The 25864-nt window shown below is 40.5% G+C and overlaps 2 protein-coding genes across 2 annotated transcripts in view; both read right to left on the bottom strand.

Annotated features, from left to right (window-relative positions):
* The window catches only part of LOC121521899 (oocyte zinc finger protein XlCOF6-like), a 310080-nt gene that overhangs the window by 19886 nt on the left and 264330 nt on the right, over positions 1-25864 (bottom strand). The gene's annotated exons all lie outside the window — the stretch shown is intronic.
* mcm9 (minichromosome maintenance 9 homologous recombination repair factor) lies at positions 794-25619 on the bottom strand. Its single transcript, XM_041806095.1, has 15 exons — positions 25499-25619; positions 23928-24107; positions 21694-21832; positions 21248-21354; positions 18712-18918; positions 18471-18552; positions 17976-18176; positions 17758-17883; positions 11861-11980; positions 10609-10783; positions 8454-8656; positions 7012-7215; positions 6148-6230; positions 3946-4091; positions 794-2373 (listed from the first exon to the last, which is right to left on the bottom strand). The coding sequence occupies exons 2-15, from the start codon at positions 24096-24098 to the stop codon at positions 888-890; spliced, it is 3450 nt and encodes a 1149-aa protein (XP_041662029.1). The 5' UTR covers positions 24099-24107; positions 25499-25619; the 3' UTR covers positions 794-887.

Raw genomic sequence — 25864 nt, 5'->3', positions numbered from 1 at the left:
ATGATTCATATTGTTTTTGTTCTTGCTCCCTTTACCACGCTCAAACTTATCACATCAATCTGTGGATGCACAAACCTGAGCCTCATGTCGGCGCTTGTCTTTATTTGCATTATCTGCACTTTTTAGGACGTTGGATCAGCATTATTCTTTTTAGTTGATCTGCTCTTTGAGAGGATTTTGTACTGTTAGTGAAAACATGTTGACTTAATGAGGGTGACTTTGTACAACCTTCATCAGGTTATGCTGCCCCCTGTATGAGGTCCACTTCATTGCTGAACCAGTGCTGGTTTAAAAAATGTTATTTAAAAAAAAAAAAAAAAATTAAAAAAAAACCTTAGAAATATCAAAATGTCCAGTGACTGCACTTAAGAAATGTCACAGTACAATTTGAGATTTTTTTTAAAGAGTTCTTTGAATTCTGAGGTATTTCCTAAGCAGGTACTCCAGCATTTTAACAAGTAATAAATACACTGAGTTACTTTCACTTTAACTGGAGTAAAATTTAGGAGTGACTAGGAGTATCCGTACTTTGACTCAAGTACTGAAGTTTGGGACTTTGTCTACCTCTGGACTTTACTAGTGTATTGACAAGGGGAGATGCACACTAATGGTCATGAAACGGAGGACACACGATTGAAGCACACTTCAACACTGTTAAAATAGGAATAATGAGATTAACAGAGTGATAAAAAAAGCAGAAAACTACCTCTTTGTATGAAATCAAGCTAAAGTTTTAGAGAGAAAAACCCTGAATGATTCTGTACAAAGGAGAATTAATGCAAGAAATGTGGACTTCATCAGTGATTCATTTTTATTTTCCACACATAAACTACAGAATCTCACATTTCATCGTCTGCCATGGTCTCTGACTCAGAGCAGAGCATGATTTAGATCCTGGCTCTCTTAGAAACCTCCTGGTCCCAGTCGGTGTCGAGGACGTCGTTACTGAAGTCATCAGAACCAAACAGAGAGAACGTACCAGAACCGCTCAGACCACGGCCCAGCTCAAAACACTTTCTCTTCTTCACGCCGGCCGAGCTCTGAGGATCAACATGAATGTTCTTCCCTGTTTCCACAGGATTTAATCCCAGCAGAGTTTGATGAAGAGGCTCCGCCCCCTGCTGGTCTCTCTGTTTCAGGGTTAACAGATCTGCAGTGTGATGAGGAGGCTCCGCCCTCTGCTGGTCTCTCTGTCTCAGAGTTAACAGATCTGCAGGTTGATGAAGAGGCTCCGCCCCCTGCTGGTCTCTCTGTCCCAGGGTTAGCAGGTTTTTGATTCGGTCCACAGGTCTGATGCTCCCTCCTGCTCCATCTGCTCTCTCAGTTTCTTCTCTTTGACGGTTTTTGTCCTCGCCAGGCTGAGCCGTGGCTGTCGGCTCACTTCTGCAGCTGAAGGAGAATCTGGAGAGTTTGGCGAGCGTTGATGACGCCACAGCGGTCTTTACAGTGTCAGTTCTTTCTGGTGCAGACTTCATGTCACTGCCTCTGACTCCTGAAACTCTGGTCTTCTTCTCGGTCTCATCCTGATCCGCTGCTCTCTCCTCTCTTGTCCTTCTCGCTGTGTCACTGTCAACGTCTCTGCATTGTGCAGAGACATTCGTCTGCGTCGTCGTTCCTTCATCCAGGATTCCTGTGCTAACGTCCAGTTCGTCGCCATGTGCTGAAGCGTTCATCTTCCTCGGTTTGAAAATAAAACTGGACAGCTTGGAGCGCAGTTCTTCTCCAGGTTCATCTTCTGCCCTCTTCGTCCCCGTCTTGTCCTTGGGTCGTTGTCCTGTGACGGTGCTCAGGAGATCTTTAACAGGATGATTTGAGGGTGTGGATTCATGTGATGACAGTGAGCTGCTCCTGTGAGACTCTGATGTTGTGTTGGTCACATGTTTATCTCCAGACTCGGCCCTCGCTGCTCCTCCCCGCTCTGAGTCCGGCTCCTGATGATGGCTCAGCTCCTTCAGTCGGCGCTCTCTCAGCTTCTTAGAGACTCTCTGAAAAACAAACTCAGAGGACTCAGGACTCTCTCTCTGTCCCTCACATCCTTTCTTCTTCTCTTGTTTTTCTTTACTGCGCTCGTTCTGCCTTTCCTCGTCTGAAGACGAGGTAAAACGGCGAGAAATGTCCTTGTGGGTTATCGCCTCGTCATTCGTCTCTTTACTCTCCAAGTTCGCGCTTGTGTTCAGCTTCACCTGGGTGGATGTAATTATGGGCGGGGCCAAGCCTTCAGGTGATACTGACTGATTGATGGAGTGGAACCAATCAAGGCCTCCCTCCACTGTGATGTCGTGGCGTTTTGTGCTGTGGGCAGAGTTTGTGTCTCTGCATTGATGCTGGTGATCATCAGCAGGTGGAGACACACCTGAGGCGTCTCTCTTCATCCTGTAGAACAAAGATCATGATGTTATATGCTGCTTTAAGAGTGTATTAAAATGGACAACATGTCACCATCTTCCTCTGCTGTTGATGGATTTTTTTCCCCTTAATGAATAAAATCATCATTCAGAAACTGCATTTTTTATTTACTTGGGTTGTCTTTGTGAGATATTAAAATTGGTTTGATGATCCGAAACATTTAAGTGTGATAAAAATGCAAAAAAAATCAGGAATCAGAAAGGGGGTAAATACCTTTTCATGGCACTGTAAATGTCTGAAACGTTCACCGCAGCGAAGGAGAGGTTTGAAAGACTGGGTACTATTTCTTCTCTAAATTAAATTCTGGTGAGAAACTGATGTTGGTGATTGTTAATATTTACAGTTTCATGAATTTTGACTTAAAACTTGAAATCTGCTCCATTGTTTTTGGAGTTGAGAAGCTCCAGGCTCAGCCAGTTGAAGAAAGCCCGCAGACACCTCCTCTCTATCCTCATACAAGCTTTAACAGTGTTGGACCCCACACGAGGCTTGGATGCTGTTTGTTAGTGTGTGTGTGAGGGAGTGTGTTTGCTCTGTGTCAAACAAAAGGGTGTATTTAATAGGGGCTTTTTACTCGTGGCATTCTGGGACACTCAGAGTTTGTTTGGCTAGGTTTTATCGCTGCAGAGGGCTACACAACGGCCCGCTGTGCTCCATATATGAAGTTTCAGATGATGTTATGTGCAGCCAACAGCTGATAGATGATTGGCTGACATATGGTGAGATGGGAAACAGACAGGATGAAGCAGAAATTGAATCAGAGTAACAAACAGTGACACTGAGCAAGTCTGTGTGCATACATGAACTAAATACCATCGTGCTCAACAGTGGTTTGTGGTGATGTCAGTGCTTGGTGTCTTGTCTGATGGTCAAAAAGTTCCATTTTGGTTTCATCAGACCAAAAAACTTTCTTCCTCTCGACCACTGAGTCTCTAACATGCAGGCTCAGCTCGACAGGAGAGAAATTACACTTAAAACTACAGGAGCAGTGAGAAAGAAGAGACTACGGAGACTTATAAATCATTAACAGGCTTGTTTTAGAGGGAGAAGGGGGTTCTAACACCTGAGTATTCATCTAAATGTGTTATTTCTTTAATTAAGTAATAAAATACAATACAATACAATAACTTTATTTATCCCCGAAGAGAAATTCAATCGTCTGGGAGTCTCATCTGTTTACTTTAGAATTATACAGTCTAATTGCTGATGGTATGAAAGATTTTCTAAATCTTTCATACTACTTATTAGTCCTACTTATTATCCAGGTGTACACCTAAATATTCATACGTGTCACCACCTCAATGTCCACACCACAAGTGTTCACTGGCTGTTGACAAAGGCTGTGACAGAAAATCTATGACAGGTCTAAGGAGCTCTACAGTCACTTCAAGATAAATTAGAGAAATCTAAAAATTTGTCTTTTTTCTGCTTTTTCCTGATGATCTGAAATTGTACAGAAACGTGACCCCAAAGCTGACTTCCAAAGAACCTTTACGCCCCTCATTAATAAACAGGCTGGACAGGTGTTCAGTCACTCACCTGGTCAGTCGGCTGATCTCCTTCTTCAGCAGCTGAGGAAGGTTCAAACCCTGCAGCAGAGTCCGACACTGAGTGTGGTACTGCTCACAGGGCTCAGCGGGAAACGAGGTGAGTAGAGCATTCACGTTTCCCAGCAGAGCTCCACCCTGAAACGACACAGAAGAGAGGTCACCAACTAAAACACCTGAGCTACCTCATGGCCAATATATCTGAGGCAGCCAAGCCAGTAGGACTTTCAAACAACTCCCTAGGGTATCAGGTCAGGTTTAATCTTCTGTTCTGAGTTCACCAGAGGATAGTGTAAACATACTGCAGGTTATCACAGCACTAATGGTTTTTAGAATGTGCATCATTTATTCAGAAAATCTCTTCAGAGTGACTTCAGCTAGCCACTATGGCCACTGAACTCTATCAGCATCACAACCTCTGTTTTCCTCTAACTGTGCTTTTCCATCAGTGTTTATGATTTAGATGCTTGCAGATCTGCACACTGGCTTTCATGCTGACACACACACACACACACACACACACACACTGGCATTTTGGTAGTGTAGATGCAGACCTGAACTTTCTTTTCCTGCTTTAAAGCTCCTCTCTGTCCATGAAGGACCAGCAGCTCAGCCCTGTTTGTGTGTGTGTGTGTGTGTGTGTTTTCCAGCTGTCTGTTTCTCTGTGCAGTGTGTTTAAATATTGTTGGATCAATATTCTCCTAATAACTCAGAAGGACAAGGGTATAAATATGATTGACAGAGGCAGATGGATAAGAATGTGTAACTCATACCTTAATTCAACTGAATTAAGAGATTTCTTTTTGTTTGTTTGTAATTTGATTTATTTCAGTAACACTGAATAACAGAGATGGTGTTCAAGCAGAAGTTTAAACCTGTACAGATGTTAAGCTAATGCATCAAATCTAAGTCATGCTATTTTAACAGATAATTCAGACATTTTAAGCTTTATTTACACAGATAAAGACACTTCTACCATAAATGACGACATCAATTTAAAGGAGAATGGAGGAAGCTAGAGATTTGACCGTCAACATTTGTCTGAATGAGACATAGAGATATTTATGAAACCAGCTGCAGTTTGTTTTCCTCATGAACAGTTACTTAATAGACAGTATTGTATTATAAGTTTAAACTGCACATTCACTGAGTCATTGACTCATAGATGACTCTGACTGGGAAGTATAATATATATCTATAGTGCACTGTTTTAAATGCACAGGGAGAAGGGCTTTATTAAGAGGACAGACATAACAGAGCATGTGTTTCATCTCATACCAGACATACCAAATTCAGCACGATTACAACAAAAAACTGGCTAGTAGAAATGCAGAGGCTAATAAGTTTGCAAAACCACTAGCCAGAGTGGCTGGTGAGCAAAAAAGTTCACGTCAAACCCTGACTGTGCATATTTTTTATTAAGGTCTCAAATCTTTCCTCAAGTTTTCAACGACATAGAAATTATTGATTTTATAATTGTAGCAGGATGTTTTTTTGAAATGGAGGCTGACTTAGAAGAGATGGAAGAATATCTGGGACTGGATTAAAAAAAAGATATAAACAGTTAAAAAATGCACTCACTACAGAAGTATAAAAATGCAATTTTCTGTATTTGTTTTGACCTTAGAGTCTAAGATACTTCATTTAAATTTATTTTTGCAGTCTTCTATTGCTTTAAGTTTTTAGTTTTTAACACTGTTAATTGTTATTTAGCTCTTGCTGTGATGTTTTAGCTTAGAAACTTCATAGAGCCATACGCCTGATCAGATTCAAAAACATCTGTTCATCAGTGTTTTTACAGAGAAATACCCAGGAGGATTTCAAAATGAGACTAAATGAACATCAGGTAACTAGATGGCATTAAAGCTTTATGAATATTTGGTTTGCATGTTTATTTCAATAAAAAACACATTTTACTCTAAAGAGAAAAAAGCTCAATTTTGGATGTTCTTTCTTTTGGTCATATTTTACCAACTAAAACCTCTCCAAAGTGCCAAAACAGGCCACAGGATCATGTGGGTGCGCTTGTTTTGTTCCTTAGAGTCTCTGAGACACAGCAAGTGTGGAAAATAGAACAGAAAAACTGAACCTGCTGTCCCCATTCATATAAGGTTAAAAAAGTAAAGTAAGTAAAGTAAAGTAAAAAGATTCAGTGGTGTTTGAGAATCAGAGTTTATCATTGTCTCCTCCTTACCTGCATGGAGCACTCCATGACTGACACCGCCATGACGGCGTCCTCGATAGTCACTGTCTCTCTGAACATGAGCCTGGCGTGAGCTGAAGGGTTCAAGCAAAACCAGTAAAGGTCAGCAGTGTGGACATACAATGGCAAGGATAAAATGTTTTGTAAGCTTACAAGGATATCATCCTTAAAGGCAAGGATGGAATGTTTGATAACCTTATAAGGAAATTATCTTTAAAAGCAGCGATGGAACGTTTGATAAGCTTATAAGGATATTATCCTTAAGGGCAAGGAGGGAATGTTTGATAAGATTATATGGAAAATATCTTTAAAGGCAAGTATGGAATGTTTGAATAGCCTTCATGGATATTATCTTTAAAGGCAAGGATGGAATGTTTTATTAGCTATTTAAGATGAAACAATCTTTAAAGGCAAAGATGGAGTGTTGAATAGGGTTTAAAGATCGACTTCTTTGTTGGGGGATTTTTCCTTGCCATATTTTAGACCATAGTTGGCAACTTTTGGAAAGGTGAGTGGAATTGGGTCCAGATTATACCAATTAAAGTATGAGGTATGATTTCTGATGGAAAATATCCAATAAAAAAAGGAAAATAAGTAGAATTGAGATGGTACTATTCAGTGAAAAAGCCACTGTGACAAAGAGGGGGGTAGAAGACCCCAGCAATTTGTAGTCTGATATGGACTGACTGGATGGGTTCTGGATTTTCTGACCAAACTAGATGGCTCAACATTCTCAGACCATGTTAAACCAACACCAGTATATACACATGTACTGGGGTCGTTCTAACACAGTTTAACACTGATTATCAGTAGGACTACAAAGTAAATCTAGGTAACAGATTTGTCCGTCCCCACCTTCAGCCAGTCTGCTCAGACTCTCCAGCATGCGGATGGTGGTTCGTGCAGCATTGCGTCCGTCGCTCTGTCTCTGCAGCTGGTAGTAACGGGTCAGGATGATGTTGGCGTCCTCAGACAGCTGCGGCTGCAGGCGTTTGATCACGCTGAAATAAGCCTTCATTTTCTCCATGGACCACAGGCCTGAGGACTCCGCAGGAAGTCCTGAAAGAAGACAAGACCCATACGGTATCTCCATTCAATTATAAGAAAAGCCAATCATTCCTTAGTTAAGATACATATTAGATACTTATTTGATCAGACAGTGGATCCCACTGGAAACAGGAGAGACAGAGAGAGAGGGAGAAAAGAAGAGTAGGGAATTAAATGTGGAAAGGAGCCCCAGATCTGAACCTGGGTCATCTGGGTTCTCTTTTGTTCTCCCTCTGATCTCCTGCAGAGGAAACAGAAGCTTCCTCTAGCATGAACTCATGGGCTAAGCACCGATTGTTCACCAGTTTATCAATCTTGGATGATGGCTCACTAAACTAATTTACTGTCTGTTAGAAAATGTGAGTTCATAAAAGGCAAAGGTCATATTTGGTATTTTTGGATGTTTTACAGGTGTCACATCTGAGGGTTCTCCTCTGAGGGATTTAAACTGAATGACTCCAGCATTTTTTTTGCTGATTGTAGACAAATTGGTGATTTTAAGTTGTTCAAACTGTGACTTTCCACCACAGGGCGGGGCCATAATCTGGTTCCAAAGTTGGAATTCTGAAATTTTCACTCCAAAATCATTTCAAACAATCAGCCTCCACAGACCATGCAACCTAGACTGATGATTTTTTGGTCTGCTTTGCATCATGACTACACCTACAAAAAAGCCTCTTGAACTCAAACCCAAAAACCAACAGGAAGTCCACCTGTTTCCTCTCGATTTCAAAATAAGGCTGTTTGGGTGGTGCTCAATGATATTAACCCAAATGGTATCAGGAAGTGACATCGCTCGGCAATTTGTTTATTCCTCCTGGCTCTGATTTTGAAAAATAAAGGCCAAAGCAGTGTCACAATGGCCGTCCATAAAATCCGACATGTTTTATCAAAAGACACCTTGGCGGAGTAGTGATCATTTGACAACCTTGCCATTTTGCAGGAAGTTGGTATAACTCTGGCATAAAACATTTGATTTGCTTCAGGACTGTCCTGCCACATTTTAATGCCAATTTTTAAGATCTCCTCATGCACCACCTACTGGGAGGGAGCAGGAACATCTCTTAAGTAATGCTTATGGTCTAAAAATCCAGAATACTCTGGAAATCCAGAAGAGCTGCATCCTTGATTTTTAATCAAAAATGTTTGAGAATTGGTATCTCACATTTAAAGATACACAACTGCCAAATGAAAACATAAGAAGAAGAAGCAGCATCCAAAACGGTAAAATATTCACAAAGACGGTCTACCTCGATCCTCCAGGATGAATGAAGAGATGATGCGGTCCCACTCGGAATTCTTGGTGTCCAGAAGAACCAGAACCAGGTCGAATCGACTGAGCAAAGGACTGGCCAGAGCCACATTCACCGACAGCGGCTCGTTGGGATCGTACTGGCCTTTGGGGTTGGCGGCTGCCAGGATGGTGGTACGAGTGTTCAGCTTACACACCATACTGAGAAGAGCAGATGGACAGCCAATCAGAGCATTCATGGCCAAAATGACAGCAACACTGTGCAGGTCATTAATGTTTAATACAGAGAGAGGGAATCTTCCAGTATCCAGAATCTTCCAGTATGATTTGTTCAGGATTGATTTTCTATTTTCACATCACGTTCCCTATTTCTAATAGAGGTGAGAAATTCAGCATCACCAGTGCTGTGAAAAAGTATTTCCCCCTTTCTGGTCCCTGAGTTTTTTGCATATTTATCACACTTAAATGTCTCGGATCATCAAACCAATTTTTATATTTCACAAAAACAACCCAAGTAAATACAAAATACAGTGTCTGAATGATTATTCAATTTTTTAAGGGGGGAAAAAACCCAAACCTATCTATCCCTGTGTGAAAAAGTAACTGCCCCCAGAACCCAATAACTGGTTGTTCCACCCTTGGCAGCAATAACTGAAATCAAGCGTTTGTGATAACTGGTGATGAGTCTTTCTCATCGCTGTGGAGGAATTTTGACCCACTCTTCTTTTCAGAATTGTTTTAACTCAGCCATATTGGAGGATTTTCCTGCATAAACTGTCTGCTTCAGGTCACACCACAGCATCTCAATTGGATTTAAGTCCAGACTTTGACTTGGCCATTCCAAAACCTTCATTCTGTTTTTTTTTTTAGCCATTCAGAGTTGGACTTGCTGGTATGTTTCAGGTCGTTGTCCTGCTGTATAACCCAAGAGTGCTTGAGCTTGAGGTCATGAACTGATGGCTGGACGTTGGCCTTCTGCATTCTGCAGAATTCATGGTTCCATCAATCACAGCAAGTGGTCCAGGTCCTGAAGCAGCAAAGCAGCCCCAGACCATCACACTGCCACCACCATGTCTGACTGTTGGCATGATGTTCTTTTTATCAAATGCTGTTATTTTTACTCCAGATGAAACGGGACACACAACTTCCAGAAAGTTCAACTTTTGTCTGGTCAGTCCACAGAATATTTCTCCAAAAGTCTTGGGGATCACCAGGATGTTTGTTGGCAAATGTGAGACGAGTCTTTGTGTTCTTTTTTGTCAGCAGTGGTTTTGGCCTTGGAACTCTCCCATGATGCCATTGTTGCCCAGCGTCTTTCTGATGGTTGAGTCATGAACTCTGACCTTAACTGAGGCCAGTGAGGCCTGCAGGTCTTTGGATGTGGTTCTAGGTTCTTTTGGGACCACCTTGCACTCTTTGACTCATTTTGGTTGGCTGACCACTCCTGGGAAGGTTCCCCACTGTTCCCAGTTTTCTCCATTTGTGGATAATGGCTCTGACCGTGGTTCTCTGGAGTCCCAAAGCCTTGGAAATGTCTTTGTAACCTTTTCCAGACTGATAGATTTCAATCACTTTGTTTCTCATTTGTTCTTGAATTCCTTTGGATGGTGGCATGATGCGTTTCTTTCTGAGATCTTGTAGCCTACTTCACTTTGTCTGACAGCTTCTATTTAAGAGATTTCTTCATTCAACAAATCTGGTGGTAATCAGGCCTGGGTGTGGCCAGTGAAACTGAACTCAGCTTTCTAAAAACTGTGGTTAATCATAGTTAACTCAGGATTTAACAAGAGGGGCAATTTCTTTTCATACAGGGCCAGATAGGTTTGGATTTTCTTCCCCCCTTAAAAAATGAAATAATCATTTAGAAACTGCATTTTGTATTTACTTGGGTTGTCTTTGTGATATTTAAAAATTGGTTTGATGATCCGAGACATTGAAGTGTGATAAATATGCAAAAAACTCAGGAATCAGAAAGGGGGCAAATACTTTTTCACTCCACTACAGCTAAGTCTTTTCAGGGAGCTGTAAATTATTATTTGACATCAAAACTCCGAATTAAATATGCTCAAGATAATACAAACCCAATTCCAAAAAAGTTAGGCCACTGTGTAAAATACAGATAAAAGCAGATTCTTCAATAATCGGATGTGTACCCAGCTTTGGCCACACTGATCGACTGCTGCTCCATGGCTTCATGGATGCTGATTCGATCGTGTTCTTTGATGCTGTTGAACTCGTCAATGCAGCACAAACCGCCGTCTGACAAGACCAGAGCGCCGGCCTCCAGGTGCCATTCCCCTCCATCTCTCACCGCTGCAACAGTCAGTCCTGCAACAACAAGACAGGAATGTCTGAATGTGATGGGACGTCTGGGCTCATTCTCTCAATGGGACCATCCTGGTTTCAACAGAGGATAAATGACAGAGGCCTGGCAAAGCTGATGGATTGGTCAGATTCCATATCTGTCATCAAGAAGATCCATCAAGCTGATAGGCTCATCAAAGAATGAACAGACCAATCGGCTTCATTTAAGGAGAAAGGAGTAGCTGTGGAGTAGTAGTGCAAGCCTGTAAACTATACTAATACATAGGTATGTGCAATATAAATCATTGCAGTACAGGGCTATGTGCAATACGGATCAGTGCAATATAGGGATATGTGCAATATTAATTGCTGTGCAATCTGTGCAATCTTATTTCTTACATCAACCTACCAGGGGGTCTGCAGATGGAAATAAGCCTTGGGCTACAATCAGGCATATTTACATTTTTTAAAATGTTCATTAATATGTATTGTTCCCCCTTTAATAAATAAATAAATAAAATGTGCACCACTGGTCTTAATGTTATCCACAGCAATGCACGTTTATTTAAACCAAACAAAACATTCCTTTAAGTGCCTTGTAGTGACACCAAATACAGTAAGAAAATCTGGGCAAATTGGACGCCCAGTCCTAGAAGAGATTAGTGTGGATGCAGCTGCAGTTTGTTAAGAACTAAATATTTCTTTATAAAGACAGAGAAAAAAGATCCACACTGAAAACTTTTCTCTGTAAAAAAGATGTTTCTGTTTTTCTCCTGACCGACATCAGCCAGAGTTTAATTTACCAAAGGCTCCACTGACAGTGAACAACGATGGCTGACAAGCTCATGCTGTGTCGTCTACTTCTTAGCGGTGCCACGCTTATTTTCTGTTGTTCAGACTGGCCTGGAAAGAATGTGGCACACTGAATTCTCCTCCAAGTTTTATTTTGAAGGGTTCTGTCCTTCCCAACACCATCACTGAGGTGAGAATGTGAAACATCCTCGATGATCCTAGACGTATGAAACAATCTGTCGGGCTAAAATAACAGCACACTTCAAACAAACCCCTCTAAGCTGAGATCTAATGGAGAACGGGTCCTACCTGCACTCGTTGATCCAATCCCAGCAGTAAGAACAGAGCGAGGCATGATCTTTGTCGAATACTTCAGGAACTGAGACTTCCCTGTGCCCGGGTCGCCGACCAGCAGCATGTGACACTCACCTGGATGACAAGATTCCACTTTTTTATTTTAATTACTGTGAAAACAGTAAAAAAAAAAAAAAAACTCAAATCTTAAAAAATCTGAATTACTTGTGATAGCTACACTGATCTGCTAGTAGAGGTAGGAAAGCTGCTTGCTGATTATGGGGGATCCATAGTATTAGATTTTTACTGATATTGATTCCAATATTTAAATGTAGTTCACACCTGAATGCTTAGTATTGGTATTTTAGACCACACAGAAAGTATCCAGACCCCCATCACCTTTTTCATCTTTTTTTATGATGCAACCTGCTGCTAAAGCCATCGAAATTCATTGGTTACAATGTTACAATGTTACAATGTCATTTAGCAGACGCTTTTCTCCAAAGCGACGTACATTTGAGAGCAAGAACAACACAAGCAATGATCTAGACAAGAAGAAACAACATCAGTAAGTGCCATCAAGTGCTTCAGGTCGAATTGGATGCAAGTGCTGCCATGTAGAGTTTAAGGCAGAGTACCTAAAATATACGTTGTTTGTGGAGGTTTTTTTTTTGTTTTGTTTTGTTTTTTTTTTTTGTTTTTTTTGTTTTTTTTGTTTTTTTTGTTGTTAGACAGCAACAATGAATCAAGGAAAATGTGGGATCACTAATCGCCATTCATTAGACTTCACAACAACTATTTACCAAGTACCAAGTGCTGGATCATTCCCAAAGAGCTGGGCAAAGAAATCCCAGAAGTAGAGCAGGACAGTGCGAGCCAACTGTAGTTGGGAAACTCATTCAACCACTGGGGACAGCAGTGGGGAATAGTCTGGCTGAGACTCAATCTACTACTGGGGACAACAGTAGAGAATTGCCTAGCTAAGTGCAAAGTGTTCTCTGAAGAGCTGGGTCTTTAGCCTTCTCTTGAAAGTAGAGAGGGAGTCTGTAGATCGAATAGAGTTGGGTAATTCATTCCACCATTTAGGGACAACAGAGGAGAAGAGTCGAGCTAGTGACTTAGGAGCATGATGTGCTGGAAGTACCAGGCGCTTTCGCTGGCTGAGCGTAGTGGGCGAGAAGGAGTGTAGACCTGGATGAGGGACTCCAGGTAAACAGGAGCAGTTTTAGTTACTGCTTTGTAAGCAATGATTAGAGTTATGAATTTAATGCGATCTGCAACTGGAAGCCAGTGTAGAGAGATTAAAAGAGGCGTGACGTGCTCTCTTGGGTTGGTTGAAGACCAGACGTGCTGCTGCGTTCTGGATCAACTGCAGAGGTATAACTGTGCATGCAGGTAGGCCTGCCAGTAATGAGTTACAGTAGTCAATACGTGATATTATAAGAGCCTGTACCAGGAGTTGTGTAGCATGCTCTGTCAAGTAAGGTCTGATCCTCTTGATGTTGTAGAGGGCAAAACGGCTGGACCGAGCAATCGAGGCCACATGGAGCTTGAAGGTTAGCTGGTCATCAATCATGACACCCAGATTTCGGGCTGACTTAGTGGGCAAGAGATTATTTGATCCAAGCTGGATACTGATCTGCGGTTCCATAGTGGGACTGGCTGGGATGATAATGAGCTCCGTTTTGGGCAGGTTGAGCTGAAGGTGACGTTCCCTCATCCATTTAGAAATATCAGCAAGGCAGGATGAGATCTGAGCTGATACAGATGTGTCATCTGGTGGAAAGGACAGGAATAGCTGTGTGTCGTCTGCATAGCAGTGATAAGAAAAGCCATGGGAGCGGATGATTGCACCAAGTGAGGTGGTGTATATTGAGAAAAGTAGGGGACCAAGCACAGACCCTTGAGGTACCCCTGTTGATAAGCCATGCAGTTTAGACACTCCTCCCTTCCATGATACTCTAAAAGATCTCCCTGTGAGGTAGGACTTAAACCACTGTAGGGCAGATCCTGAGATACCAAGTGAAGAGAGTGTGGAGAGGAGGATTTGGTGGTTTACTGTGTCAAAGGCAGCGGACAGATCCAGCAGTAAGAGAACTGAGGACTGACCAGCTGCTCTGGCTGCAGTGATTCCGTTACCGACAAAAGTGCAGTTTCAGTAGAGTGGCCCCGCCTAAAGCCAGACTGATTCTGATCAAGTAGATCATTGTTCTGCAAGTGTTCTGAGAGCTGGTTGAAGACTGTGCGCTCCAGTATTTTTGATAGGAATGGGAGAAGTGAGACCGGCCTGTAATTTTCAACCAGGGCTGGGTTGAGAGTGGGTTTTTTGAGCAGTGGTGTAACCCGCGCTTGTTTGAAAGCAGCTGGGAAAACACCTGTGGACAGAGAGGAGTTAATGATACAACTCACAGCAGGGCTGATTGTGGGCTCAATCGCCTGCAAGAGATGTGATGGTATCGGATCGAGGGGACAGTTTGTGGGCTTAGAGTCAAGCAGAAGCCTGGTGACCTCGCTCTCACTTAGTGGAGAGAATGAGCTAAGTGATGCATCACTAGCTGGTGGCAGAAAACTGAGTTGGACAGGCTCAGAGAATTGGTTGCTGATGGTAGAAACCTTGTCAGTGAAGTAGGAGGCGAACATGTCTGGAGTCAACATACTGGAGGGTTGTGGGTTAGAAGGAGAGAGGAGCGAGTTAAAAGCAGAGAAGAGTTTGCGTGCATCAGTGGCAGCACAGATCTTTGATTGATAGAACGCCTTCTTAGCAGATTTTAGAGCAGAGGTAAAACAGGACAGTTTTTGCTGATAAGCACTCAAGTCAGTGGTTTGTTTGGATTCTCAACCTTGGGGTCAGGACCCCCATGAGGGTTGCGAGACACTCTGAGGGGCTCACCAGATGCCTTAAAAAAAACTAATATTTTTAAAATTACACTGTTTCCACTTGACACCAATTTTAGCAAATGTCAACCAATTTTCATCACTTTTTAACACAAATTTTAGAACATTTTTGCCACTTAAACACATTTTTGTCCATTTTAAACCCTTTCCATCACCTTTTTTCTGCCTGTTTTTGCCAATTCTATTGCAATTCTTGCCACTTTCTGCCTTATGTTGCCTTAGTTGACCCTTTATTGCCTCTATAAATCACTTTTTACCGCCCTTTTTCCCCCTTTTTAACCATAGTTAATCCATTTTTTGCCAGTATATATCAAATTTTCATCCCATTCCACCAAATTTCCACCAACATTTCGCACTAAAAACCATTTCAGACACTTTTAATCCCCTGTTACTCAAATTGAAAATAAAGATATGTGTTTCTTTGATAAGAGTGGTCAAATATAAAATATGGTTTTCACAGCTTAACTTCACAATGGACCATGACTTTGTTGACCTCCATGGGCCTCCAGTTTGGCTGGGTCCCTCCTCCCCCTTTATCCCCCTTATGGACAGCCTTGTCTGCACTATTCTTGAATATGCATGGCTGTGTTCAACCACCTCCAGGTACGGTGGGGGTCCCCGTTCTCAGGTGCCTTTATTTTAGGGGTCACAGGCTGAAAAGGTTGAGAACCACTGCACTACTCCATCAGGACAAAGACATTCCTGAAAATGCATTAAAAATAAAAACTGAAATCTCACACTGGCATATAGTTAGACCCTTTGCAACAACACTGTAAACTTAGCTCAGATTCTGCCCATTTCTCTGAATCTTAAAGTCCACCTGTGGTAAATTAACCTCCTCAGATCCTGCACGTACAGATGAGGACATCACATTTGGACTTTTTTTAACTGTAAAAATCTTTTAGAAAATTAACAGCAACAATCAATGTAGTTGAAGTAATTTGCTTGAAATGTTGGGAGAATTTGCAATTACATTGTCAGGAACTGTCATGAATTTTTAAGGGAAATTGTTTGGGGTGTTTGAATAAAATTTTCCAAGTGTTTTCATGGAAATTTTGGAGATAAGTTTCATTAGAAGGGGTTGCGTTGGAATTTTTTGGGGCATTTCCAACATTGTCATGATGAAAGGTTCACCTTTAGCATGACAACGACCCTAAGACCAAAGCCAAGACAACACAGGAGTGGCTTAAGGACAGCTGAATGTTCAAGAGGGGCCCAGCCAGAGCACTGACCTGAACCCTGTCTTGCAGAGACCTGAACATGGCTGTCCACCGACAGTCCCCATCCAACCTGACTGAGCTTGAGAGGATTAGCAAAGAAGAATGGCATAAAATCCCCCAATCCAGGTGTGCAAAGCTTGTTGGGTCATATTAAAAAAGACTGGAGGCTGTAATCACGGCCAAGGGGGTTCATCTTAGTACTGGGAAAAGTGTCTGAATACTTCCATCCCTGTGATATTTCAGGTTTTTCTTGCCAAATTCAGTTTTCATGTTGTCATTATGGGTTGCTGAGTGTAGATTAATAAGAGGAAATTTAAACGACTGTGGTATCAGACTGAAACATAAGAAAATGGAAAAAAGTGAAGGGGGTCTGAATTCTTTGTGACTGGCCTGTACATCTGATAGTCATGTCTTTACTACTTTTTTAAATGTCAAAGAAAAAAAGGCATTTTCACCTCAAAATCCTGTGCTCATCCTCTCTATACCAGGGGTTCTCAACCTTTTCAGCCACGACCCCCAAAATAAAGGTGCCAGAGACCAGGGACCCCCACTGTACCTGAAGGTGGTTGAATACTCTGTGCACAGTTAAGTGCACGGCTGTATTCAAACACCTTCGGCTGTATAAGTAATTAGTTATGTGCAGACAAGGCCGTCCATAAGGGGGGATGAATGGGAGAGGTTTCTGGTGCCCAGCCAAACTGGGGACCCATGGAGGTCAACAACACCATGGTCCATTGTAAAGTTAAGCTGTGATACCCATATTTCATATTTAACCTAAAAAAAACACTCTTCTCAAAGAAACAAATCTCTTCTTTTAATCATTTGTGTAGTAAAAAGCCTTCTTAAAAATGTAAATCCCTTTTGTTAATAAAAGGATTAAAATGGGTTGATAATGGAAAAAAGGTGGTGAAGTTGGATTTTAAAAGTAGCATAAACAGGTTAGAAGTGGCAAAAATTGGGTAAAAATGGCAACAAAGGTAAAAATGGGTTAAAGTGGCAAAAATTTGCAGAAATGGTGGTAAAGGGGAGTTAAAATGTGGCTGAAATGGCATTAAATTTGCAAAGATGGTTGGAAATTTGGTGCAATGGGATGAAAAATTAATACAAACTGGCAAAAAGGGTTAACTGAGAAAGAAAAAATAGGCAGATAGTGGCAGAAATTGGTCAAACTAGCAAAAATGGGCATATCAATTAGTGAAATGAGGTTGAAATGGGAAAACTGGGTGTAAAAAGTGGTTTTAAAGTGGTTAATAGTTGCAATAATGCGTCATCAGAGGCAACATGAAGCTTAAGTGGCAAGAACTGGTTTAGAAGTGGCAAAAACAGGCAGATAAAAAGTGATGGAAAGAGTTTAAAACTGAAAAAATTATGTGTTAAATGGTAAAAAATGTGTTAAAATTGGTGGGAAAAAATGATGAAAAGGGGTAAAAAAAATATGACAAAATTGGTGTTAAGTGGCAACAGTGTAATTTAAAAAATATTCTTAGGTTTTTTAGGCCAACTGGAGACCCCCTCTTAGTGTCTAGAGAACCCCATGGGGGTCCCAACCCCAAGGTTGAGAACCACTGCTCTTTACGACTGTAGGGAAAAAGCACCATAAGTCTATGAAACTGTTAAAATAATAAGGAATCAATCACTTATGGATGTGTACTGTTCAAATAACAGATGGTTTTTTACGATAAAATAATAAAAAATGTACTGTATACTTTTGTTTTTTTTAAAGAGAAATATTCCAGTAAAAGCTCGGGACGTTTCTGTTTATATTTTGTCATTATAATGAGATAACAGGAGATATACCTCTGATCTTTGTCCCACAGGGATCTATTCTCTGTACCCCACCAGCCAACACCATGGCTACGGCCAATTTAACCACGTACATGCCAAACACCTGCGGGCACAGACTCAGTAAGATCTGGTTCCTACCTGCAGAGAGAGGAGAGGAGAGGGTGGTGTTTAAAAGGACAAAACAAGCACAGGAATAAGGATATTTAGAGTTAAGAAACAGTCCAGCATACCAGCGATGGGATCATGTTTGTATCCATCCCAGAATTCCTCAAACTCTTTCTGGACGTCCTTCATGAGCAGAGCCGCCGCCGCCTGCTGGTTGTTCACCTCGATGTTGTTGGCTTTGAGCACCAGCTCCACATCACAGCGAGAGCCATCATAGAAAGGCTTCCAGCGCTGACACATCACGCCGTACACCGTCACGTCGTCTCCTACAAGCACACAGCTGGTTACACCAACACTGCCACCATCAGGAGAAAACTAAATCTACATGTTTAGCTTTGCCTCATGTTGAATGCATCTACACTACAGTCCGTTTGAATAATTGTACTTTCTAGGTCAGAGGATTCGACAGACAACTAGACAGCTAATGATTTACTGTGTTTTTGCAGGTTGACTTCCAGGCTGTGCTGAGTGAGGAGGGGGTTCTGAGATGCCCCATATCTGAACAGTTCAAACTTTAGCAAAAGAGATCCTCTGACTCAAACACGTTAAAGGGTTCTCACCAGATTTACAGCTGTCGACCAGGTCATTCTCCAGAACCACCGCCATGGAGCGAGGAATACTGCCCACCGACAGCCTCTGCACCTGAAACACAGCGATCCACTGATGAGGCACTGATTTTCAGCCAAAGTGATCCGATATCAAAACATTTTAATGATCTGTTTGTAGAGAACACGGCTGCACCTATGCTGAGTAACACCATTAAACTGATCAGATGGTAGAGGATGTCAGGTTTGCTTTTACCTGCTCCTGTATTTTGATCTCCTGGTAGTCTCTGCAGGCTCCGGGCTCAGATCCATCAGTCAGACACGTGAATTTAAATGAGTTACAGATGTCAGGGTTGGGACATGACACAGGAGGGACGAAGGTGTAGAACTGATCAAAATCCGCCTGCACCGTGAACACATGACGACACTTGTTGCACATGTAGTCCCGTTCGTATTCCAGCACCTGAGAGACACAGAAACACAAATTAAAACACTTCAATAACAAGTTTGTTCTTTCTCAGACTCTTCCAGGTCATCTGTAAAATACCATCACACCCTTAGCAGTAGAGCTGGGCCTGCTGCCCCCACAGAAGCACTCAAGTCCTGGTGTGAACCAGTTCTTTCTCCTGGAGGAGTTGGATCCATGCTGAAACTGTTTTTTTCTGTAACAGAGCAAACTCTGTAAAACATTTTTGCATTTTCGCTGTGGTAAAACAAACAAAATGTAGCTACAGTAACTAAACCCCCAGACCATGATGTTTTATATAAAAATGTATGCTCATTGGGATTTAACAGTACTGCTAATCACTCTGTTAACTTCACTGTCTCTATTGTCTCTGTTTAAGTGTTGGTGATTTACTTTGCTTTGCATACACATTGTAGTAATCTGCTGGTTGAGAAGGTATGCATTTAATTGCACACTCTCTTCTTAGCTGATTACAAATAATTTATTTATCTATATTTTTAAACATCTTTTTATTGAGTTTTTAATGTAAACACAAATGAATATCACTGTATATCACTGCATAGTGCAAAAACTAAGATACAAATTACAAAATTAACAAACAGCCCCTCTTTCTAAGTCCAATTCTTTCCCAATTTTTCCTCCCAAACTATCCCACCACCCAAACCCACCCCAAAACAGAGTTAATTTTGACAGCACTTTTTAATTTAGTTTTAGTTACAGTCTTTTGCCAAAAATATCTTTCAGTTTTAGTCATAATTTAGTCATCTAAATTGTTCTAGTTTTAGTTGAAACTTCCCAAAAATTTTATTAGACGAAATTTACAGTAAATTTAGTCAACTGATTGGATCTCTCCCCAATTTACCCCGCCACCACGCAGCAAAAGCAGTTGTGATTGGATACATATGCCTAACTACTTTCTACATGACAAAATTAGGTCTGACTGGATAAAGTCTCTGTCAAACATTTTCGTCTCATTTTATTTGTTGACTAAAATGTCAATTTCGTTTTAAGTTTTGTCCATGTGCACTTGTTTTTATTAGTTAATGTCTCGTTTTCATCAGGGGAAAAAAGGCTATTAGCAAAAACTATAACGAAAATAATTAGTCAAAAAAATTAACACTGCCCCAAAAGGCTACTGTTGTTCACAAAGGGCACTTAAAAAAGATAAATGAGTAAACCATCAAGCTTGAGCTGCTAGACTCATCAAATCCCCAAATCATAAAGCTGAGTCATTCCAGTTCTTTATCCCAGTAACAGCTGTAAACTAAGATACTCTGTCTTTTTCCCCCTTATGAACTTTTATAGCTTTAGGTGGAACATGACACCCTTCATCCACGGAGCATAGGAAGAAGGCTCTGAATCCTTCCAGAAAAACAGAATAAGATGACGAGCTAGCAAACATGTGAAGGGAACAAGGCTGTGAAAACCTCCTGACCAAGTAGTCTTTTCTGGTTTAACACTAAATACGCCTATCAGAGGATCTGGTACAAATTCAATATTATAGGCCTCAATCAAGGATTTAAAAATAGCCTTCAAAAAAGTATATAGAGAAGGGCATAGCCAAAAAAAATGAATGACATTTGCTAGAACTGATTTACAGTTATCACAGGCTGGATTGAGATTTGGCTAAACTTTAGTCAATTTGGCTTTTGTTTGAGAACTGTACTCCACGTTTCATTTGCAAGTAAAACACCCAAATCCAAATACTCCACCTATATAGAGGTCTTTGATAACCTGTATTGCATTCCCATGCCAGGCGCGGAGTGTCCACAGTAGCTGGCGTACAAAGGTGGTAAGACATGGTGGGGGACAATACTGAAGGGCTTTGGAAGCTAAAATGTTTTCTAAATTGCTTTTAAATGTTGAAAAATATACATAAATATTCATTTTAATCAAATTAATATGACCAGCCACTGATAGAGGTAAGGTGTGCCATTTCTCCACACCTTGTTTACATTTACCTATTAAGGGTGTGAGACTGGATTTAAGAGGACATTTAAAGGGTCTCAGAACTACTTTTCCAAGATATTTGAAATGAGAGTTCACTCGTCTGAAAGGGAATGCTAAAGAAGGTATTTTTTGAGCAGCAAAGGTAACAGGGTACATTTCACTTTTTCCTAATACAAATATTTATTAATCAGTAACAATATTTTCTAGTAAGTAGAGTATTTAAGATTTAACTCTGACTGATTTTTGGTCCTTTCTGGTTGTTTCCTGTTTCAAGGATGGTGCCCCGTTATTTTTGAATCTTGATAAAATTGTGAAAAAAGCAGCATTTATAAACATTTCAACAAGCTCTTCACACTGAGCAAGTGTCATGTGTTACCTTGGCCACACTGGTGCGAATCACTGTGCCGGTGACGGATAGGAAGTGTCCCACATCTCTGGACCTGGGGATGGTGTCTCTGGTGAGCTCTGGACACATGGGCAGACCTGAGGACAGGAAACAGAAAGATCAAGAAAGTGCATTAACGGTCCCATATAATGCTAAATACACTTTCTCAGCCCTTTCTAACAAAAATGTGCGCCCCTGGCCTGTCCACAACTCAACCTGGGCGTGGGGCTAACTCCCCACGAGACATCGTCTGAGGAAAATCCGAGAGCAGCATTTCAGAAAGGTGGAGTGGAGGGTTCTGTTTCCTGTGGTGGATTGTGGACAGGCCAGGGATTTTTGTTAGAAAAGCCTGAGAAAGTGTATTTTGCATAAGGAAAACACTTCTTCACATCACCTGTTGACAGCTGATCATCGTTACACTCAGACTAATGTCTCACCTGTGATTCGGGCATGAGGAGCGTGTCTCAGTCTCTGCTTCAGCAAGGCTTTCTCTGCTAACTCCAGGGCTGTTTTGTGTAACACTTTGTCAAAAATTGCCAGCACATCATGAGGATAGGCGTTAAAATAGTCCCCGACCTAAAAACCATACACAGAGTGGAAGCAGTGAATAAAATGAAGAAGCAAAAAGAGAGGCACCACTTCTGGTGTTCACAGGTACTCATGGAGGGAATCCTCCAAAACACAGACATGAATGATCAGGATTCAGGCAATAATAATTCTTTGAAAGTGTTAAAATCTCTTTAATTGGACTAAAAACACATTAAAAAGCACAAAAACATCCTTGCTACACCCAGCAGGATGTTTGTCTGCTTAGTTTAGGTTTGATTAATCCTGTGTTTCTCAGAGATCATCCGTCTTTAAATGATTGATATCTTTGCATGTACAACCCCAGTTCTACAAAAGCTGGGTCGCTGTGTAAACTATATAAAAACAGAAAATGATTGTCAAATCTCATAAACCCATGTTTGATTCACAATAGAACAGAAACAACAGATCAGATGTTGAAACTGAGACATTTTAACATTTCATGAAAATATGAGCTCATTTTGAATTTGATGGCAGCTCACTGGGAAGTGAGGAGACCAGCTACTGGAGTTTTAGGAGAGGAATGTTGTCCCATTCTTATGAAGGATCCTAGTTTCTCAACAGCTCTGGGTCTTCTTTGCTGGATTTATTCCTTTTCTGATGCTCTAAATCACAGGTGTCAAACTCAAGGCCCGGGGGCCAAATCTGGCCCATGGAACAGTTAAATCTGGCCCCCAAATTGATCTCATATTTCTGTTCTAACTGGCCCATCAGTCTGAGGTCTGCAGATTTCCTCAAGTATAAAAAATGTGAATTTATCCTTGATGATTTAAGATATCCTTGTTAAGTCATAAAATCTGAAAAAGGAGTAAAAATATTTAAATAAGAAGTCAGGAATATGGGAAAAGAAATTAATTTGTGTTTTAATTTCACATTGGATTCAAACTTAGGATTTTGACTTAATCTCATACTTTGAGCATTTCAACTCATAATTTTAACTTCTCAGATTATATTGTGAGCTTTAAGATTCGTAATTCTAATTTTTAAGTGATATTTTGGCCTTTTTAACCAATTATTTTGTATTTTAATTCATATTTTCAACTACAAACTTTGACTTCATAATCCCATAGTTTGACCCTTTATACTCACAATTTGAAATTTCTAATTATATTTTGACTATTCATTTCATGATTACATTTTTTTTTTCACATTTTGACCTTTAAAACTCACGATTTTGACATCTTTCTAATATATTTGCCATTAAAAAAATATTTTTCAGTTTCAATTTCATATTTTGATCTTTTTGAACTAACAAATTTACTTTTCTCAGATTGTGAGTCTTTAAACTGATCTTTTTAACTTTTTAAATGTAAAAATCATTTATCATCAGTGCTAACATTTTTGTTTTCATATTTTATTACCAGTGAAACAAGGTTGACAGTATATGGGTAAAAAAATGACCCTGTTAGGCCCTCATGTCAGTCTTGAATCCAGAGTCTGGCCCCTGCTGTGACTGAGTTTGACACCCCTGCTCTAAATGTTTTCTATTGGTGAAAGGTCTGGGCAGACCAGTTCAGGACCTGGAAGTGTTCATTTTATGCCCATTCATGTTACTGACCTGTTGCCAATTTTTTACAAAATTCTCCTCCAGCTGTTTTTCATTAATACCACCTAAATTGTCCAGTGTTTTGTTGCCTTGTCCCTACTTTTCTGAGTTGTATTGCTGCCATCAAATTCAAAATGAGCTAATATTTTTCCTGAAATGGTAAAATGTCTCAGTTTCAACATCTGATATGTTGTGCCTGATCTGCTGTGAATAAAATATGAGTTTATGAGATTTAACAACCATTGATTTCTGTTTTTATTTACGTTTTACACAGCGACCCAACTTTTGTGGAACTGAGATTTCACATAAAAATGTAGATGTATTTACTTTCTCGTGCTGGGATTGTTTTTAACACGAGATATCATTCTTCATCGTTTCATTTATAAATTGGTGTAGGTGAGGTTGTAAATGCTGATGATTTGTTATTTTGTTTTAAATCGACATGATGTCTGCCATTTTAATGATCGACTGTCTCCAGATTCCCCCAGTTAGATCCTTTTCATAATAAGACACCGGTGTTTTGATTTATGTTGTGTTCACCTCCATGTTGGCTTCAAACAGCGTCATGGCGTTCACAACAACTGAGTGCCGGGTCTCTTCATCATCATCATCATCTGTGAAAAGCAGGAGGATGTCGTCATGGTGATGCTCCGTAAGGTAGCTCTCAAACACCCGGCCAATCAGAGCCTCCTGCTCTGGACTGATCAACATGGTGAACACCTGAAAAACACAGTGTAGTAGAGACTGAGACAGTGTAAATCATGACTTATTTAATATCAGTAAACAGATGCAGTCATCCTGATGACAATCACTACCAATACTTTACTTTCTAATGACAATACAAGCAGATTGATGACTAGAGATAGGGGTGCACCATTAAGAATTTTTGCCAATCTCAATCAAATAATTTTAATTGTTATTTTTGTCATAACTGAGCAGCCAGAGTGGATCTTTTCCAACTCATTTAAGCTGATACCATAACTGTAGTTCAGACCAAAAACTGAAACTGGTCTCCTCACTTCCTGGACGTTTACGCGATATTTTGTCTGGTGATATATCGTATCGTCTCATCCACCAAGTATCGATTTTTTTCGAATTAATTGCTAATATGAACTGAAGCCCATGATAATGGTAAAATAGAATCGACTGTAGGACAATTGTTAGTCCAGTGAGGTCAGCAGAGGTGACGGTCATAGAGCAGAAGGAAGTTAGTACAACAAACATGGCAGCACCAGAGGAAGGGCATTAGGAATGCAGGCAGGGCACGAATGAGATGGAGGTGACACATGAGGTGTAGGGCTGGGCAATTCATCACAATTGACATTAATCACAATACGGCCTGCTGCAATTTTCAAATCACAGAGGGCGCAATATTTTATTAACCTGAAATTTGTGAAAAAATACCATTTTAAAAGGTTTTTTTTGTTGTTTTAATTTTGCAAGTTTTTCTAGGCTGGTGTTTGATCATTGAAATAGAAGAGCTAATTTTTACTGCAGCATTGGAAAATATCATTAAAACAATAAACGCTGCAAATGAGACAGAATGCGAGAGAAATAGACATTTTGTTAAAAATGTGCATTCACTGCTGACATTCAGACTGCAGGAGGAGCATTATTTCTGTAAGGTAGAAGTGTAAACGATTTTATTAAACAATCAGAGGTATTCTCTCTCATACACTGGGGTGCACCATAAAACCAAAATCAAAACAATTTCTTTGTTTTTATCTTAGAAATAATTCAGTTCTCAGATTTTGCCTGCATGTTTGGGTGGAACCATTTATCTCCTGCACACCTTTTAGATAGATTTATTTGTTTTTTAAGTTTCTGTACTTTTCAGCAGAGATCACAATAGACTAATTAAACACTGTGTTAGCGAAATTCACCGAAACGTTGACATCCTTTACTGTTATTATCTGATTTTGTCTCATCCTGTAGCTGTAATCTACACACAGAAGTCGACCATTACTAAATAATATCGTTGATATTTGACGGATCACACCTGCTGATGCTTCACGCTGATTTAAACCTTCTGTGTTTTCAGGCTGTTTCCATAAAACTACCTCGGTTAGCTGACTGTTACACTGTGTGATAGTGTTAAAAAGATTACTTACCTTTATATTTTATAAAGACTCAAACACTTTCTCTAAATACAACAGCATTTTATCTCAGGACGCAGCTCAACTCTACCCCGGAAGTAAGCAAACGACTCAAGTTTCGCGGGCTCAGCAGCTTCCTCCTCCTCTTTTTCCAGTTGGCAAACAATGAAATGGTGCACTTCCGCCACCTGCTGGTAAGGAGTGTGGACAGAATATCTAATACTAACCGATACTAACGCTTGGATTAAATGCATCAAAAGAAAAGAAACAAAAAGAAAGAAGTTATATTCTCTCTATCAACTGTTTTTGTCTGAGATACTGAGATGACCTCCCGTAACTCTTATTTAAAAATAAATAAAAAAAATAATAAATAAAAATAAA

This window comes from Cheilinus undulatus, linkage group 14, assembly GCF_018320785.1.
Source record: "Cheilinus undulatus linkage group 14, ASM1832078v1, whole genome shotgun sequence".
NCBI lineage: Eukaryota > Metazoa > Chordata > Actinopteri > Labriformes > Labridae > Cheilinus > Cheilinus undulatus.
This window is presented reverse-complemented; position numbering and strand designations above follow the sequence as displayed.